General features: G+C 41.0%; 1 protein-coding gene across 4 annotated transcripts in view; it reads right to left on the bottom strand.

Annotated features, from left to right (window-relative positions):
- The window catches only part of NSD3 (nuclear receptor binding SET domain protein 3), a 57,706-nt gene extending 39,088 nt beyond the window's left edge, over positions 1-18,618 (bottom strand). For all 4 annotated transcript variants that reach the window (XR_012156311.1, XM_073325229.1, XM_073325230.1 and 1 more), the window contains exons 1-3: positions 18,237-18,618; positions 4,205-4,932; positions 186-254 (exon numbers count right to left, since the gene is read on the bottom strand). Coding sequence is in view for 3 of the 4 variants with exons in the window: in XM_073325229.1 (XP_073181330.1) it covers positions 186-254; positions 4,205-4,888 (753 nt within the window). In the remaining variant the exon portion in view is untranslated. The remainder of the gene's footprint in view (positions 1-185; positions 255-4,204; positions 4,933-18,236) is intronic.
- Between the last annotated feature and the right edge of the window lie 2,429 nt (positions 18,619-21,047).

Raw genomic sequence — 21,047 nt, 5'->3', positions numbered from 1 at the left:
CTTTTCTTTTTGCAAATACAGACTAACACGGCTATTACTCTGAATAATAATTATATAGGCATTTCCAACACCAGTGATTGATTTCTCTGATACTAACGTATAAAATGTTCATACTGTAATGAGACAGCAAAACAATGTCTATAATACTAAGAGTCCAAGATGTGTTAATTTACATCAGTACTAACCGGGGTTTCCTCCAACAGTATGTCTTCTCTTGGTCTTTCTGATAGCACACTAAGCCTCTCATTTGGTCTCTAAGAAAAGGGTAACAATAAGGAGAAAACAGGAAAATAAAAGTAAACAGGATAAGGGGATGGTAGAACAGAAGAACACATCAAAGAGAACAGGAGCAGGAGAAAAATAAATTAGCAGAGAGAAGAAAACACCACCATAAAATCAGAAAACATGATCAACTCCTTATGACTGATCTACGGTCAGTTTCAAAATACTCATCTCTCCCACACTACTTAATATATTTTCATTATAGTAGCACCCAATCAGACCAGGGTTTCGTGCTAGGTGCTGTACAATTTACAATAAAGAAGTCACTGTCCCACAGAGCCTACAATCTAAACTGAGATACAACTCCGAGGGAATAGGGAAGGGAGGAAAGGAAACAGAGCAGCACACAGTTACACACTGTAAATTGGTTATATAAATAGACAGCAGTATTAGAGCTATTTATTGATTTAAAAAAACCGCAAGAAACATGAACAACATTAGTTAGCAGTTCACTTTAGACATTATATCATAGACAGTTTTGTAGGAAGGATCTGAAAGAGAAAAGGGTAGTGGCTTTACAGGTTAATATGAGGAGGGCAGGCATTCCATGCTTAAGGAATCGAATGGAGGAGAGTATTATGTGCTTGTGGGAAAAGGAGATAAAAGTTCAATAGGAACTAGCATTGCCAGAGGAGTAGATATAATAAGGTACATGATATAATAGCTGGTAAGTAGATAGCTAGGTTGTGAAGGGCCTTAAGTGTAAGGACCAAAAGCTTGTGTTTAATATGGTGGAAAAGCGGTAGTCAATGGAGACACTCAAAGGGAAAAGCAGTGGACGTTCGTGGGAAGGGTGTGCGTGACAAAGCATTCAGTCAGAAACTCTAATATACCATTCAGCTAGATTATAATTAGTCCACTTAAAATGAAGATCTGTTCCCACGAAATTACACATTAGCCCCATGATAATCATAAATGCATGCTTCACACTGAAACGTCTAAAAAACTTTCACTTAAAACACACTGTCTAGTACACGCCAATTAGAGCTCTCAACATGTGTTACTTTAGATACATAGAAATGTTAGTACTTCGTTTTAAAGTGGCACACAAGGGTTGTTCTCTACAGGTTGTCTAACCTCAACCAAATAAATACCCATACTTTACAAATTCTTCCGTGCTACACCAACCTGTTAATGGCAAATATACCCACATCTTCTGCCTATGTTTCTACCTACAATGAGCTGACAAACTTTATTTCTGCCAAAACAATTGAGCTAATCACACAAAAGATAGTCCAAACAAAAGATTGCATACTTCTCACTTAGTTTCCTAGAAGCAAGTTCTAACCAGTTGTTTGACAAACAAAAATTCAAAGCATAAAGTTCAGTGTTTTAATTTTGATAAAGTTTTAATTCCATATTCATTTTATTTTAAATATAAACATTCCCCGGAAGAGTTTGGGTGGCACTGGATTTCTACATTAGAAGCAGGAAGTAAATGACTACAAATCACTCGTTTCACTGCCCATATTGAATAAAAAGCAAAATGTAAACTTTTAAAAATTAATTTAAATTTTCAGTATTCAGAGCTATTATTTGAAACACGGGTATTAACTTTTAAAAAACTTTAGCTTGACAGCGTCCCTTGAAAGGCAAGCATAAGATAGAAAGGGGGCAAATTTAAAATAATTCCAGTTCCTCGTAGACAAAGTGCTATACTACACTAATTACCATCTCTTGCAGGTCAATAATCCTTTGAGTGCAGGTGCAACCCCATATACCCATTATAGGGATATAGCACCTTTAAAACCAGACTCCAAGAGTTTTGAGAATTTTAGCTGCCAGACAGAGCACATGACTGAAGGAGGATCAAGTGACTGGGAACTATGACTGTCTGTGGGATTACATAAGGCAAAGATTTTGGCTCGGTCTGGGGACACCTGGGAAGATGCTCTTCATGGTTGCCAGGCAGCAGGTCTGGATCAACAAAGATCCCAACACAGAGAGAACTGGGACAGAAGAGAGGCCCTGCTATGGAAGCATGGCAAAGCTATGATATAACACTGACTAAGGCCTGATGCAAAGGTGACTGTCAATGCTATGGAAAGGGCAAGAAAAGAAGCCCAGATACAAGGGTGAATACTTCGCTGAATTATATTAACAAACCAGATTAAAGAAGGTTTGATTTAATTGGAAACAAAGTTATGCACCATTTGCTCTAAGAAGGGAAACTGAGGCACAGCAGCATGCAATATAGTTTACATTGGCAGCTAAAAAAAATTTAACATGCATAAGACTTTAAATTTAAGTCAAAATGGACCTATTGCAGTTCTCATTTGCTAAAAGTGCAAACATAAGGTAACACTCAAGGCTGTGGATTGATGGTTAAGCCTATGAACCACTGCATGGGAGATCTGTATTTGGAAAAAGCCCACATTCAAGTGTCTGAAGCCATCTTTTCTGCTGTAGAACGGAAATAGTCACTGCCAAATGCAATACTGAAACACAACCAAAAGCGTTAAAACAATGCCCTTTAGACTAGATACAGGAGTTACTTGAGGACTGGAGTCTTGTGGGGAATGGTATTGAAAAGAAAGGTTTTCTGGCTGCCGAGAGGCACAGTTAGGTGAGACGCTTGCTTGGGGCCCTGACTGCCTCTGACTCCAGTTCTTCAGAAGTCCTCATCCTAGGCAACCCGCAGCTATATAAAACTATTATAAAACACAGAAATGAACGTGCTATGATGGGGCCAAACCAGCCTGCTTACGATGATGGAAAGAGGTGGGGACATGTCAAGGACATGGAAATTGCCATACTAGACCAGAGCATTGACCATATAGCATAGTATCCTGTCTTCAACAGCTGCCAGTACCAGATGCTTCATAGGAAGGTGCAAAAAAAACAAACAAAAACAAAAAACACCACCAACCACCCTGCAGTTTGACAATTCCCATATTCCCGACATGTCTCACCTCTCTTTTGACAGTCCCTCTCAAACCAGGAAAAAATACGAAAAGGATAACAGCAGCACATGGCTGGCAGGAGCAATTAGCTGGAAAGTGGTCATGTTGTCATGCACAGTGTGTGCTCTTAAGGTGGGGGCAGAAGTCCAAGTGTCCATGGGGAAGCTCATTTTATTGAGCGTGGAGGCAGAGAAAGGCTGCAGGTACTGAAAACCAGTACACTTGTCCTCAGTGTACTAAGGGTTAACTTACAATACTATTATTTCTGCGCAGTGTACACATACATATTGCAAAATGAAATTTTGGCATCCCCTGCACCTAGCAAAAATCATTATGGACACCGATACAGAAGTCTCTCAATCAGTGTGGGCTGACAGAGTCAACTGACATTTCTAATTTGCATGCAACACTAGTACACTAATTTTTGCTGGTATGTACACAAGATACAGCCACCTCTTCGTTATTTAGTATCATACAATCCACCATAGTTATTAAAATTGATTTCAATAGCAACTGTCAGTTAAAGCATGTGGTTTAAGTGTTGTATAGAAAGCAGTATACTTAGATAGTTATAACATGTTTTTAGGTGCCTCTTAGAAATAAGTAAAATTTCACTAAGTTTCTATGAGCACTAACAATGAATACTTCAAATGCCATAAAACCCCAGTAAATCACATTTTGAAAAAAGAGAATTCAAGAATCTTTTGATAATATACTTTTATGGGCAGGGACTGTGTCCTCCTCTATGTTTGGAAAGCACCCAATTCTGAGCACTACTGCAATCTAACTACTACCACTCATAATTCTTTCCACTATTCCTCTCTGATACATAAGCTTTGCATCTGAGCCATAGTAGACAATTGCTAAACAATTCTGATCATTGCATACTGTGTCAGACAGTGAACTACAGCCTCACAATGCCTTTTAAGTACATAAACAACTAATAAGAAATATAAAGCTGCAAAAAAGGAATTCCCTATTAATAAATCACAAAAACATGAAACTGTTATTCCACTTACATTTTGTTCCTCTGGTTCTAGTTTTGGAATTTTGTGTGACTTGCGTTCTTCTGATCGGGAAGAGTCATGCTTGCTACTTTTTTTCCTTTTCTCCTTTCTCCCTTCATGTTTCATTTTAGCATACTCACTTGCCTGTACTTCATTCAAAAGGTCCCCACACAGAGAGGACTCAAACAACTCCCTGCCATTCTGGATAGTTTTGGTTATCTTTAATTTGATTTCTGGTGAACCAGTCTTCTTTGGAATCACCGTTTGTGGTACTGAAGGAGGTGGTGGCGGTGGGGGTTGTGGAAGGGAAGGTTTTTCCAGAACTTCATGCGGCCTCACGTTAGAGTTTTCCATTTGGTAATACTCTGGGGGACTAAAGTTTCTAACTGCACCAAAGCCATTAGCTGAACCATTGGGATACTGACTGTATGTCTGGTATTTGGCTTGAGGTTCATACATATTGATTGTAGGTGGATAGCCATTAGTGATCGGTGGAAGATCCTCTGTCGTTGGAGTAGGGTACTGAAAGCCTTGTTGCAGGGCAGTTTCATATGGTGTCTGACCACCATCTTCAGCGATGTCACTGCTGGCATCAAAGGCATCCTCCTGGCGGATGTTGGCTGAGTCAATGAGCTGAGGTGGTTGCTGAATTGTGTTTCCCATGATCCCTTGCATGAAAGAGAAAGAGAAATCCATTGTTCTGCTCCAGCATCCTTAGCTTTCCCTTTCTCTCATAGGGCCTAAAAGGAAAGGGAGAAAAAATAAGTAATTAGTGTAAATCAAAGGAAAAGAATTAAACAACTAAAACAGTTAAGGAGAAACAGAGCTACCAAGAATATAAACAACTTTCATACCTCCAGTTTCACTAGATACCCTCTTATACAGTCAACATTACCCTGCACACAGTGTACCCCCAATGCATCCGACTCTTCACCAGCTGTGTAACACCCTGACCCTTCTGTTCTCTGCATCGAAAAATCAAGACTAAAGTGTGCCAAATTATGTGGTAGTTTTCTAATATTAACAATAATCTACTAGCGATTTGTATGGGTTTGCCCAATTTAATTTACATTCAAAAATGTAATAAAATTCAGAACTCATGCACACAGATAATCAGGGTGATCAATAATGTATAATCACAAAATCATAGATTTTAAGGTCAGAAGGGACCACTGTGATCATCTAGTCTGACCTCCTGCACAATGCAAGCCACAGAATCTCACCCACCAACTCACGTACCAAACCCCTAACTTATGTCTGAGCTACTGAAGTCCTCAAATCGTGGTTTAAAGACTTCAAGGTGCATAGAATCCTCCAGCTAGTTACCCGTGCCCCACGCTGCAGAGGAAGGAGAAAAACCCCCATGGCCTCCGCCAATCTGCCCTGCAGGAAAATTCCTTCCTGACGCCAAATATGGCGATCAGCTAAACCCTGAGCATGTGGGCAAGACTCACCAGCCAGACACCCAAGAAAGAATTCTCTGTAGTAACTCCAATCCCACCCCATCCAACATCCCATCACAGGCCATTGTGCACATCTACCGCTAATAATCGAAGATCAATTAATTGCCAAAATTAGGCTATCCCATCATACCATCTCCTCCATAAACTTATCAAGCTTCGTCTTGAAGCCAGATATGCCTTTTGCCCCCCACTGCTTCCCTTGGAAGGCTGTTCCAGAACTTCACTCCTCTGATGGTTAGGAACCTTCGTCTAATAGCCAGATAGGGTTCCAAAGATGAAAAGCTACTTTGCAAACAAGCCTCAGACACCTATTTTCAGTCAAACAACAAATAACTTAATCTCATTATTTGTAATATCCACCTAGAAGTTTGAAAATGGAAATTATCTCTCACCACACATTTGTAGTGAAACTAAAATAAGAACAGTCCTTTGTATACCAGTTTCAGTGACACTGTCCACACATTTCTATGCACAGGCTTTTTAACTTAACTGCTTCTCTTCAGCCAGCAGAGGGGAATGACTAATTTTTTCCAAGAGTTACACGTGTTTCTCAAGATATTTGAAACAGAAGAAATTGTCAGCTGCAGGAGTTTAAACAGGTCAAACTGTGGGCCCAAACGAATTCAGTGTTAGAATAATCATTCTAAATATCAGATCAGAAAAAGCTAACACAAATCATTAGAAGGCTGAAACTGTGATGCTTATTAACCTTTGCAGAAGTGCCTATCCAGGGATCCAGGTACCATACAACCACTATAAATTCAACAGGCTAGAAGGGTCATAGAAAGACCTTCCAAATCCACCAATGTATGTTTCTTCTCTTCCTTCTCCTTAAAAATCTTATTCAAACTTTCCCTCTCCCCAGAAAAGCCTGGGAAAATAGATGAGCACTGATACATGCCCTGGAAGTTACCAGGCCCTGGCTGTTGGCTTTTTTAAAATACACAGTAGCACAATTATAGCAAATAGATGCTAATTATTCCACTCCAGCTGGTGAGAAAACCAAAGAGCTCTAACCAATGGAAGGAGCATTTTTCCATGACATTAGACTTTAAACAACACATGGTAAGAACTGATTTCAGGGCTGAGGTGGATAAACCAAGACAGAAAATAAGTTATCTTGCCATTAAAATGTTCACCTTGGCGCCACTCAAAGTAGGCCACATTCCTCTCCCAGATGCCTCCTGCCCTCCAAGTCTTTGGAACCACAAACCAGAGAGAAGTTCCCCCCTGAAGATACAGGAAGGAAATTCAGCAACCATCTCAGCCAAGTTCAGAAAGAACAAGCCAACCCTTGGCTTCCTTTGGAGTACCTACATCGACATGCCCAAGTCCGTCACATGGTAGTAATAACACTATCTTTACCTCATAAGACTTGAGACAGTTTTACAGCCACTTCAAACACAGAGGGAAAAAAGTTGAATGAAATATTACATGCTCACAGATTAGCCTTCTTCCCTATTTAAGAAAAGAAATTTAAATTTAAACCATTTTAATGCTTAGTTGGAGAGAATGCCTTAATGGGTTAAACCTCATGTTTGAAATACTGGTTTGCTACCCAGTAAGGTCATTTTAGTCATTTCGAGGTAAATAAACGAAGTACCACAGTATGTGCATGTTTGTGTTGGGAGGATGGAGATCCCAAATGCCTTTTCACACAAGATTTTTTTCTGGTCTGTAATTACATTAAAGATCCCATGACATACATTTCACAATAAGGATCTGCCCATTTTCTTGCCCAAGTTTCATTCTCATCCTCCCAAAGCAACATATCCAGATAACTTATTCAATATTTTCCATAACAGACTTAAAAAAAAAAAACCCTTCCTCCTCAGGAACTAGTAGAGAGATGTAACGACAAAGCAGCTACAAGAAAAAGTAACTTCGCCACTTACATAGCAAAAACGTACTCGTCAACTCCACATCCACAGATTAGACGGACTCTTCCCATGCTCAGTTTTACTTCATGTTGAGATCAGTCATGTGTAAAGTTACTACTGTAATTACACAACTTAGAGGAGCAACCTAATGACAGAATGCTATGCAGCAAGATTCATTATTCTCTGATCATTAAGACCCTACAATTGTGCTTCCTTGAGACAAGTAAACTGCACATCAGCCACAAGACTGAACACTGAATATTTCCCAGGACAGGATTAGCAAAAGGAAGATATACTGATACATTAAATTGGGCAGTCTCTCTCAAAGAGATGCTGTAGCTCAGTGGTTCCCAAACTTTTTCATGCTGTAACCCACATTGGGCTCATCTCTGTTCACAAGACACCCAGGGGCCTGAGATAGAGCCCTGAAACCAAACCCAAAGCCTGATGGGATCCAACTACAAGCATCTTGTTTGGCTCAGGTCTCAAGACAAATCAACCCCCTCAGGATCAGGTTAGCTCCCCCACCTCCTGCCCATGGGGGTCAACATGGTGACTGCAAGTCCCATTCCTACCAGCCGCCACCACCTCATTATGCTGCAGAATGATGCTCCTGGGGAAACTGTGTGCAACTGTGGTGCAGCAGAAAAATGCCCCCCCCCCCCCAGAATCGCTTTATTTCCTTGCAGAAAATGGTTTCTGTGGGGAAGCAAAGAGAAGTTGCACCAGCGCTCACTCACCCCTCCCCGCAGCTCAGATGCACCTCTTCAGGCAGCCAGGGGAAGAGGTAAATCACTGGGAGGGAGAGGGGGCTGGGGATGCCCTGGCCACCCAGGGATGTCGGTCCCAGCTTCGGAGGGGAGGGGAGAGGGGAGGAGGACAGAGATGGAGGTCCCCCTCCCTCTTCCCTGCATGGAACAGCTGTGGCTGGGTCAGATCAAGCTCCAGAAACATCCCCTGGCTGCAGGAAACTCTGCACCGTGTGTGTGTGGGGGGGGGTTGGGAGGGGAAGCAGGGTGGTTCCCAAGTGCGAGGGGGGCAGGGCTGAGCTCAGTGGGAGGGGGGTGTTGGTGCAGGGGGGTTCAGATGCACAGGAGTTGTGAGGACAGGGGGAGCAGCTCCCTGTACAGTGACCCCCCCACCTGTGCACCTGGAACACTCCCCCCACCAAGCTCCCTCCGAATCAGGAGCCCCCCACACCACTGAGTCCCAACCAGCTGTACCATGACCCTCCACACCACCAAGCCCCACTTCACCCCAACACTGAGCCCTAACCACTATCATCTCACCCCCCGCAGAGTCCAATTCCCTCTTTACCCAGAACCCCGCACCAAGCCCCTGTGCACCCAGATTCCTGTCCTGCACCCAGACCCCCCACACCCAGATTGCGCCACACAGAACCCTGGGAATTCTGCAGCGAAAAATTAAAACATTTAAAATTCTGCAAAGTTCTGCATATTTTAATGGTCAAAATAACACAGAAACACAACAACAATATAATCACACCATTTTCAATTATTTGCTGATAAGTATTTTGAAATAAATTACCGAAATAATTGAAAATGGTGTGATTATATTGTGTTATTTTGACAAATAAAATTTGCAGCATTTTAAAATACTGTGTGCAGAATATTTAATTTTTTGGTGCAGAATTCCCTCAGGAGTAAGAATGAGCATGCTGATGACTCACATGCCTCTCACTGCGCAGCATGTCAAGGCAGCAGTGGCTGGCAGGGGTGGTGCACACAGCCACCTATCACTGTGCATCACGCATGTCTCACAAGCCCCTGGTGCCCTTTTGCAACCCCTGGGGGGTCACAACCCACAGTTTGGAGCTGCTGCTCTAGCTCAACCAGAAATTATAAGTTTGATGCTGGAATTACTGGGAGAACTTCTATGGCCTGTGTTATACAGGTCTATGAATCTATGCAACTGTTCACTACACAAATTCAGTACTATACATTTTTATGGAAAGTTAAATCAAATATTTCTATACTGGGGTTTGTGAATATGTTCTAGCGGTGAGTGGAGAGAGTTGTTAGTTTATCCTGTTAAATTTGTACACATGCATAATCTTAGTTGACAAGGGTTGCAGTTACAACAGTTAAGAGACGATACACCCTTTTTGTTCAAAGCTTGAGCCAATCACTAACTGATGAGGATTAGGAAGAAACTTCCCTTATGGGCAGGTCTTTAACCATCCACTAAGGAATTTCTGTTTTCCTAGACTAACTGGGACCTGCCGTAATTCCTGTGTTCCTAACACATCTAAAACCACACTCATGCCTATGTTCACACCCACTTTCACAAAAATTCCTTCTGGGGTAACTTCCAGTTAGGGTTCTAGAAAGATTAACTACCAGCTAAAAACATACTCATTAACATTTTTCTTTAACTGACACTGATTCACCAACCTCCTCTTAGAGTATGTCTACACTGGCACTTCGTCGGCAAAACTTTTGTCCTTCAGGGATGTTAAAAAAAAACACACACACACAGACGACAAAAGTTTCACAGATGAAAAGCACCAGTGTGAACAGCACTTTGTATCGCTACTCTTTAAATCAGCAATGACCACATTAAAGGTGAGTTATATTTAGAAGATGCCCTTTGCTTCACTAGAGGAAAATTAAGGGATGAACAGAAGCAAGGTTTTTTAAAAGACTTTTCCTTCAATTACGTCTAAGAGTAATAAAGACCAAGAATTTTTGGATTAAGAGTTCGGTCAGGAAGAGAGATTGAAATCTCTCTTTGATGACACGTCTTATAAATTACATGATTGGCTACCCATAGTATTCTCTAGACAATGATCCAAGAAAATACCTGCTCTGGAGCATCCAAAAGGAATTTTGAGCCTCACTGACATTCTGGCCACATTTAAACCCTACCTAAGGATCTCAGCAAAATTAAGCTACAGCATCAGCTTGAAACGTGTATAAAACATATCATTAATCAACTATAATTCACAACCAGCCAACTCGCTCAGTTCAGGAGTCACTAAGAACTACTTTAACGTGAATAAAAGGTCTTTTCTTCCTTAAAAAGCATTATAGTAACTTTCAACGCTTTTCAGAGCAGAAATGGGGATGTAAAACACTGGAGAGAGGTTTTACACTACAGACTGCAACATATTTGCATGAATAAAAAACATGAGGCAGGCAATTTTTCATCTCTCTCTTACGAGGACATTTGATGTTTAGAAATTGGGATTTAAATGCATCTGTATTCTGCATAGTATGTTAGTAGTATAATCTTTCTACGACAAAGCAGAGAAACCAATATTTAATCTATGGGAAGATTATGCCAATCAGATTGTGTCCAACTGATTAAAGTCATTTAATTAGACCAATGGTACATTTAGATTGCACAACAGATTCTTTTTGACCATGAGGTCACCAATTCTAATCCAGCCTATATAAGTATTAGCATCTTTTGAAAATTACAAACTGATGGCTGTTCAGTGATTTAAATGAAATCATTTAGTGAGTAGTTGGCATTAATTAGATTCCTGTTACCACTCTCAGCAGAATCCCAGAACAGCATGGACAACAGATACTGAACCCCCACACGTGGCCCCTCAAGCTCAAAGCTTATACACTTTGGCAGGGGGAACCTTGCACTCCTACTGGGTTTACTGCATCAACTCCATGGTTAAACAGGATTCAGCCCCCAGAGCAGCCAACAGAGCAGATTTCACAATGATTAAATTTCCAAGAAAAAGTGTTTTTTAAAGACAGCATAACAGGATGTGGAGTGTTGGGGTTTTTTGTTTGGATACATTAACCTTCAATTACATCTACTAATTTAGAAGTTACTGGTAGAAATCTTAAGTTTTTCAAAAGCTTTCAAATAATTCCTTTTTGTGGGTACATCTACATGAAATAGAACTTGATTTTATCATGCACTCTGCCTATTTGGGACAACCTGTTCATCTGGTGTATTACCTTCCAGTACAGAGTGCAGCAGCAGGGACTTTTGCTTAACAGAAAGACTACATGCAACCGACTTCTATGCCCAACAACTGTTCTCCTCCCACAGAGCTTACACATCAGTAGCTCCCTCCTCCAGAGTCTTTGAATTCATCATCACTATAGTTAATACCCACACACTTTCCTATCCCCTCTCCTTTGCAAAACTTTAGTGGGTGCTTTCAAAATGAATATAGTAATACAAAGTAGCATCTGGATTATATTGCACTGAAAGAATAACCCCTGGGGCTAGTCAAATGCTAGAATAATGAGAGGCCATAAATGGAGGACTCCATCTCAAATCTTAACCCTAAAACAGGATTACTCTTGAGAGATTATCTTCCACCCCTTACGCAAAAAGAACTGTATTTCTCCACAGCAGCCCTCTGGCTGCCACAGAAGTGGCACTGAAGGGCTAAAAAGGAGGTTGGACGTAACTCACCCAAGTAAAAGAACAATCTCGAAAAGAGCGGGAAGTGAGGACGTTCAGCAGTCTGAGCGAAGCATGTCAGTATTTCTTTTAAGCAAGATAGGTCTCTTGCATCTCCAACTACTGCTGTTGTATTAACTCAGAGTCCACCTCCTGCAAGTACAGAATTCAATATCCAGATAGAGGATGTAATAAACAATAAACTGATACTACACTGGATCTCAGCCAAAGGATCAAGAAGAATGTAGCTAAATTATTTAAGGCTTCTTAACAGGAAAGACTTTTTGGCGCTATTAAAAAAAATAGTTTGAAGAAAGATCATGTAAACAGAACTTGTCAGTGACACAAACTAGAGACAAAATGCTTAAACTACAATAACGTCCAAATAGGAACAGTATTTAAACAAATTAAATAAGTGTTCCCCCTTTGGAAAATGAAAACTATGTACCAGGAAAACAGTATAATCTGAAGTGGATTAGGCTAGTAGATCTCATGAGAAATGTTATCCTAATTTAATGGCAAATATGCTTAACTTCGTGCCCTAAACTCTTATATAGTATTGCTGTGGCTGCAATTTCAGCGATTCATACACAGATAAGTTTATAAAGTGCTTTGGAATCTTCTGGGAAGAAAGCTTTTTTCACTGAATCACTATTACATTTATCTAAGGTATTTTTAGGACCCACATCACAAGTCTCAGACTACGACATACCTGTTTGGTGCTCAGATCCTAGTGACATGCAATATAATGAGCTACATAATTATTGTATCTCTAAGATCTCCACAGAAATGTCACTAGACTCAGTAGTGGATGTTGCTGATCCAATTTTTTATCTTTGATAATTACTAAAAGACTTTTGCAAAAAGGAGAGCCTTGTTGGCTTCTTTGAGAATGTCAGTCTTGGGCTATATTTTACTAGTATCCCATGTAGCTTCACTAAAACCATGGATATTAGCTAGTCTCAAAAGAACATTCACCTGGGAATTGATCAGGTTAGTAAGGGTACCTTATTACATTCTAACATGCTTTGAAATATCTTAAGAAAGAGCAGCATTATTTATTACAGAAACGTATGAAGATGCCAATCCCTGCATCTGAGCACCACCACAAAGTTACGTTCTATTCTTACTTCCACTATACTAAAAATCATTAATGATATCTTTGATAGATGACCGTAAAATACAGTTTCCCTGAAGTGTAGAGACTTTTATTGTTATATTCAAGCTTTCACTTTTGAACACTACTGATACAGGCTGAATTAGAAGAGATGACCTAGTAGTCAAAGAGCTAAAAATTAACAATATAAACCAACATGTAGCTTTAAATGTTCACATTTTCTATTGAAACTAGCTTTAAGGGGGGTGGGGGGAGGGGGAAGAGGAAGAAACAACATTCCTCTGCAACCCATATAACTCCAGTATCCTGCTGAGATAAGACAGCCAAAAATGAAATCGTTTAGAAAGTGAAATACACAAGGTAAATATATGGTTAACAACTAATTAAAGGTAAATCAGATTTTTTTAAATGTCACTTTTAGTACATTAGAGTGACAACAACAACAAAATGCATTTACAACATTTTAATCTGAGTGTGTATAATTGTAAACCACATGGTTGTAAATGCTATCTGGATTTCTGACAATACTAAGCTAAACAAAAATAGAATATAGTGAAACCACAACCAAGTCAGGAATCTGCATTCAACTTGATTGGCTTCTCTAGACTGGTGCATGAAATAGAGAAATATGCCAACAGAATATTTATTAAAAAATATACAAATACAAACAAGCATTCACAGCTCTCCAAGTATGACCTAGGAAGACTGCAGTTATCACGCCAGGAAAGGTCCAGCAGCATTAGGGAAGACAAGATCTCATTTTCTAGATGAGATCTCCCAGTGTCAACAGTGCCCCTCCTCTTTCCCTCACCATCACACACTTATATCACAGGAGTACAAAGTAAAGTCCCCAAAATCTGAGCAGAAAGGGCTAATCAACGTGATATGCTAAAACCAGCATTCCACAGCTACAGGTATTATGAGTAAATTGGGTTTACCTATCCACAGGCAAACTGCAGAAGCCAACACAACATTCACAAAAAAATGATAAACGTAATGTTTGTTCAAATACAAATTCAGAACGTTAACAAGAATGACTGAGACCCACAGTTCCACTACAATAATGACCAGCCAGAGGAGCTCCTGACTGAGAATGAAGCAGAAGCCCATTAATTTGAACCCGACACTTCATCACCATGCAGTGCTTGAGCTGAGAATACCACCACTTTTGTGGAAGGTGTTAGCAGCAAAAAGTTTAAAATTAATTTCCATAATACATTTGATTGACTGTTAATTTTTCCTGTCCACTGTTGCAACGTACTGTAGGAATATCTAAAATTGTATGTTATACAGTTTGTGGAGGTTCACACATCGTTGGATGTAGGGCATTCCACAGAGATGTAAAGAAACTACTTTAAGAACTGATACTTTACTATTGGCTCATCAGTAAAGGTAAAGAGAGCAACAAACTGGAATCAATTTTTTACATTATGGTTAAACATCAGTTTAGTGAACGCAAGTCTGACCTGGACTTTCCTTTGACCTGGACTAGCAATTGCCTGGAAAACCAAAGCTCTGAGATATAGCATCAAAATAATGGTGGCACATTAGCTAGGCAGGTCCCATTAACACAAGCAGGAACTGCAGCACTAACCCACAGAGCTTCAAGGTTCTGTTTATTTTCTAAAACCCTGAAAAAGCTGTCAAAGTTATGCACAAAGACTTCATTACTTACTTTTATCTTTTGTGCATATTTGTTTCTAAAACATGGAGCAATCTGGTTTTTCCTTACATATGATGACACTTTATTCATGCAGTCCTGGTCATATCAAAAAGTTTAACCCACGAAGCTGCCAATTTCAATTCTTGTTTGTTGTTGTACATGTTCTATAAACAAAGAGATTGCACTGCTGTGGCAGGCTATTTTGCCAATTTGTTGCAACACAGAGAAACCTTGAAGCATCTAAACAACAGTCTATGTTGCTATGGTTTGAAAATCGACAACTCCTTTGGTATTGTGAATAGGAAATTAATGCAATAATCCTTGAACCTCAAAGAAATTGCAGTGCAGATTTTGTATTTATACTGCAGGCACTTTTTATAGGTGTGAAGACACTCTTAGGTGTGTCATCCCAGTATGAACGTAAAACAATTTAACAGTAACTTGCCAGTGTCATAATTTTTTAAATAATAAACGTTTATATAAAGTTTGCTGGGATGTCCAGAACAGGACAACATAAAGCCGAGTGTTTTAAATATGAATACTGAATCCAGTAACAAAAATTAATTATGGTGTTTGTATCTGAACTGCAGATAGCCTCAACTCCATAAGACAATACTAAATTCCATAAGACAATTTTTTCAACTGGTTCCTGACATACCTCTATAGTCTACAATTTTCATTACAGAAAAACACTGATAGTTTTCACAGAAGTGTCAATACCACATGTATGTCCCAAATTTTATCTAAAAAAGAATTTATTTAACTTCAACACATTTTCAATGCAATTTTAACATCTTGAAAGGAAGCATAAAGCCAGTGTCCATAATAAAACATCTTTTAAAAGAATATAAACCAAGTCATTTTGGCTCACAGCAAAATCAGTCACTGTAAACAAAGTAATCAAAACAGAACAAAGGTGCACTTGATACATGAAATGATAGAAGGTCTTCAACCCTGCACTGCAATAGGCTAGCAGACCTCTGTCCCTGTGAGGATTCCCACAGACTGCAGTGGGACTATGTACAAATGCAAGGGTCTGTGATAGCAAGAAGCTGATGTAGCCTGGGGCCTTAGTGACTTGATTCTTTTTCATCCTTTTAACATACCTAGTGAGTTTGATTACTGTCTCTGTGCACCTTTCTAAGGGCTGCTGAGGTTTGTTGTTTGTTTTGTCGAGGAGGAAGAGGTTTCCCACTGTTACAGAAAGTAATCTCTAGGATAACAGTATTGAAAATCCCAAGTATTCAAAACTTATGAGGGAAGCACCACAAATCAAGATAGTTATTTAAAAATCAAGAGATTAGTTTAAAAAAATAAATCTGGAGTGCTCTTTATTTGCTCTTTGGTTTTGGAAACTTGAGAGTTCCGTTGAGTCATATTTTCTCTGAAACCACATGAGCAAAATTCTTGGCTTTGATTTTTTTTCAAGTGGGATTTTTACATAATCACATGAATCCAGGAGCTAGGGCGTTAATAAAACACCAAATACCATTCAACTCACAATAAGCCTGCAAGAGTTGGCAATGCTTGGATAACATTAATGCATACAAACTATACAAAGTACTGCTTTGAACTTTAAAAACACACACTGCAGCAGAGCTCTAAAGTAACTCCACATACAAAGGAGTGCAAAATTATTCCATACTATATTCATGAAAAGCACCTTGTCATTTAGATGCACAACCCTTCTTCTCAGTCCATATTTTTATTTGGTGTCTGTTCTCCTTTGGCGCCAATAGCACCTTTTGAAGTGGTCCAAAGGACACCCACATTTAATTGTTGAAACATTTACTGCACATCTGTACTATGAGCCACTTGAAGATGTAAACAATAACTGGGAAGTGATATCACTTATTATGTCATTGTTTGGTCCAACATGCAAGGTGCGAGAGTTTTAGTCCACAGGAATTATTCACCCTTAAAATCTATCAACATAATTTAAGATCCTAAACCTGTGCGCCAGTCAAATGTGTTGATAAAAACACCAGTAAAGAGACTGATGTTACACTGAATCCACAGCCAGTTACAGAATGAGAGAAAAGGTACGCTGTAATGTGTTACTTTAAAAGATATACATAAATTCTACATAAAATGGCTATCTGGAAACTCCTTGTAAAGATCTCTTGCTGTCTAAACTAAATTGGCAAGTATGTGGTTCAACCTACCGTTTTTTTAAAAGGATAAAAATAAGATTACTTAAAAGAGATTACTGTGATAGAGCCCCTAATTACAGCACAGTGACCCAAAGTCTCTTTTCTCATATTTGGTGCTTCGATAAGATTACAAACACAAAACATGCCTACTTCACACGCATTTAATCGCTGGGCTCAAATTTGGATAACCTAATTAGTTGTCTGCTATACATAACAGCAAGTATCTACATTTTAAGTGAATAAAAAAGGGGAGACCTAGTTATTTGTCTAAGAACACACAATTGCAATCCAAATTTTTCATATTTTCAGCAAAAAATACTCCCTATTTTCTAGATTTAAAATGTAGTCAATGGATACAGTATCAAATACCTTTAAAAGCATTCCACAATGCCTTCTACCCACAGCCCTAGATGAAATAAAATGGCCAATGCAATTTCCTTGTTTAGTTCAAGAAATTGCAAAAGATATTTCTGTTACATTTGCAGTGTATAAGATAAATGCAACATTCCACATATTTCTGTTTTTTAATTTCTCTAGGACATTAGAGCAAATGTCAGTCTGCAATTTCTCTGCAGATTTGAGTTGAAAAGGGTTAATTTCTGCACCGCAGTCCCCCAGCATGTCCTGTTTGCAACCGAGAGGAGGAGGGAAGGAAAATGCCGCTTTGCTGGCGAGGATAGATTTCAGGGAGATAAGAAGAGAAGATAAGGAAGAGAGTATAAAGCCTGGAATGGGGGGGCTGAGCCACCAGGAAGGGGATCGAAAGCAGGTTTTGGAAGGGGAATTTATTTACACTGCAGAGACGAGCAGCAAACATGGCTGCCTCTGCCCCTTTAAATCCAAGCGGACCTCCTCTATCTCTGCCACCACCAAAACATCAAATTATCCCCAGATCTCTCTTTATTGCCCCTACTTCCCACCTACACAAAATAAACCCAGGCTCCCTCTCCAACAGGGAGAGGATCTCTCACTGCAATAACCGGGTTCCAGTCCTAGTGCGTGGAATTGATACACAGTCTTCAGAGAAACAATAGGTTCCCTCTCACCATTCCCCACACCTCCCCCAAACGCCAGCCCCTTCCCCGCCACAAATCAGCGTTTGTCTCTAAAGACTCACTCATCGCCCCCATTTCCCCCGCTCGAGGGCCACCCGAAACCCCGCGCAGCAGCCCCAATCCCGGCGCTTCTCACACACGACCCCCCAGCCCAGCCGTCACCCCGGAGAAAGACCCCCCCCCAGGCCACCTTACCTTTCAGCCCGCTGTGCCACCGATCCCCGAGACCCTCGCCCCCCACCCCATGTCCCCTAAACCCCACCCCCTCGCCCCCCACCCGTCGCTGCCCCCCGGGCCCGTCTCGCCCCCTCTCACCGTCAGTCTGTTCCATTCTAACTCCCCCCGGCGTGTCCGACCGAGCCCAGCAGAGACACAAAGAGCAGGGGCCGGGGGGGGCCGGGCCGGGCTCGGAGCGGGGGGAGAAACAGGACCCCGCAGCAGGCCGCGCTGGATCCCCGGCCTCGATTTCCGCGCCACCGGGTCCCAGTTCCACGGGCGCCGCCCCGAGAGCCGCCCGTGCCCCGGGCGGTGGGGGAGCCGCAGCGCCGCGGGGAGCCCAGAGAGAGGCGCCGGGGGGGGGGGAGGCGCTGGGTCTCGCTGTGTCCCGGTCTCGGGCCGGCCCCGCTCGCTCTCCCGCTCCCTCCCCCTCCTCCCCACGCACACAAAGCTCGGCTCCACAGGCCGCGGCAGCCACCGCCAAAAGAGGCGCGCCCCCATTGGCTGCCGGCTCTGCGCCAGGCGCGAGGCATGCTGGGGACTGTAGTCCTGGACGGCCGCCAGGTTCGAGGGAGGCGCTGCTGGGGCACGTTTCGTGCCAAGGGGTTGGAAGGCCAGGCATGCCGGAGGCAGGGATGGAGATACACTGCACAAAGCCTAGGACCCAACACGATCTCAGAGGGGCCTGCATGCAATTTTAATGCACTAGGCGTTAGAGACACTGCCTAGGGCCGGGAAACATGCACAGAGGATGCTGGACATGTTTAATCAGCATTTTTAGTACTAGGATGTTTGCATACTCTAGTGATGGGTGCTTAAAAATGCCTAACTAGGCATTGCATTTAAATCTTTCTGTGTCTTGGGAACATACAACTCTTGAGTTATATTGGATGTCTCTGGTTTTCACTGAAGACCTATTAATAGGGTTCTAATGCCAGACATGTTAGATACAGAGATTTATGCATCCGATGATGTGAGCTGTACCTCACGAAAGCTCATGCTCAAATAAATTGGTTCGTCTCTAAGGTGCCCCTAGTACTCCTTTTCTTTTTGAGAGATTTAAGTGGAATTCACAGGATCTTGGAGCATGCAAACACTGCAAGGCCACGGAGCTGGTGGATGCATGGTTAATCTGTGCATCAAAGCATGATTCTACAGAAGTATTTCCATGCTACAGTTATGGGCATTATAGAAATGCCTGAGATATAAAGATGGATTTAAATTAAATGCACATGGTCTTATGACATGCAAACACTGATATGTCCTAACACATTTATTCCAATTGGAATTAAATGTTTTGCAAATTGAAGGAATTCACATTTAATTCATAGGTCTGAGAACATGAGGTGCTCTGATACTATTGTTTTGAGTGCAGTATAAAGAGCTAATTAGATGGATGTCCAATGAGATGTGTTGGGTGTATTTTAATACAAAAAGATTTAAATACAATGTATCAGGCCTGAAACTACACAAGCTGCAATGGGCAGAGGAGATGGTCCAGCTCTGTTTTATATTGAATGAGCAGTAGAAATGTATGCTGGTTATATATTTAGGATAGCACTCACTGCAAGGTACTGAATAGAATGCCATTTTTAATACAAATGGTTTCAATGCAAGGCACACATACTAGCAAACACTGATAGGTACTGATGCATTTGTTACCAATCTTGAACATGCAACTCTGTTGGAGTGGGGGGAGGGGGGTCAACTGTTAGGTGCTCAGATTGGCCAAGCTGTGCAATTCATTTGCATGTTTGTTATGCAACCAGCGTAGCATTGGCTGGGATGTGCTGGATGGGCTGGATGTATTTAATTACTGATGTACTGCATAAGACCTGGGAAAAAGAAAATTCTGCTGGAGAGATTACAGGGTCTCTCCCTCGGAATCTAGTTTTAGCTGCTGAGGTTTGGCATCTGGGTTAAATGAACAGAGCGTGAGAATGCTGTCATACTCAGTAGTTCCTAGTCTCATTTTGGCTGAAAATATATGCATTAAAATATTTGCAATTAATTCCCCTCCTCCACAAATCCAAAGTGATTCCAGTTCAAAGAAAATACAAAACTGATCTACTCATAATAAGTCTCTATCCTGCACCTAACAAATTTAAGTTTCACCTCACAGGCAAAAAAAAAAAGGGTGTGTGTGGAAAGCAAGAAAACCATCTGAGAGAATGAGAAAGAAACAAGACGGAAAGGTAATGCAGTGCCTGTTACCAGAAAAATCAGACAGTGAAGCAAGATGAATGAACTGGAAAAAGAGACACATGATCTAACATGAAAGAGGAAACTGAAGCAATGTGGGTTTTACGAGTCACTGAACAAAGGCTGAGTAATGGTCTCAAAATTGACTGCATTTCCTATTGCCCAAAGGCTGCAGGCTCCAGCCCACAAAAATAAGACATTTCTCAAGTCTAGGCTTTTGGAAAAAAATACACTGTAATAAGGCACGTTTACAAATGATTCTCCTCCTACCTAATACAATCAGCCATCAAAAATGGAGTTGACCTAGAAAAGACTTCCTTCCTCCCCTTCCCTTCTGTGAATTCTGCAGCACTAGGTTGACAGACTCAGCTGAATTAGTCAGTGAAAAGGATGAGAATTCACCTTTTTTTTTTTTTTTTAGTACTAAGTGGTTTTTAGGCAACTAACCAGCACACTTACAGGAAATCTTGTTTTTCCTCTGTGTATCTCCTGTACAGTGTTTTCTTTCCCCATTCATCTTTTATTGTTGTTGACATGCTTGCATTAATCCAGAAAAGGCCTTTAACACCATTTGTTGGTCAGGAAAATGCTTCCAGAGCAAGGGACTGGCTTGGCTTGAAATCCAGACCCAGTAAGAACACTTACAGGAATTTACCTGTTTTTCTCCCTAGGCAAGATTGTTTATTGAGTAGTTTGTGTTGTGAGACA

Source organism: Lepidochelys kempii, chromosome 26 (assembly GCF_965140265.1).
Source record: "Lepidochelys kempii isolate rLepKem1 chromosome 26, rLepKem1.hap2, whole genome shotgun sequence".
NCBI classification, from domain to species: domain Eukaryota; kingdom Metazoa; phylum Chordata; order Testudines; family Cheloniidae; genus Lepidochelys; species Lepidochelys kempii.
This window is presented reverse-complemented; position numbering and strand designations above follow the sequence as displayed.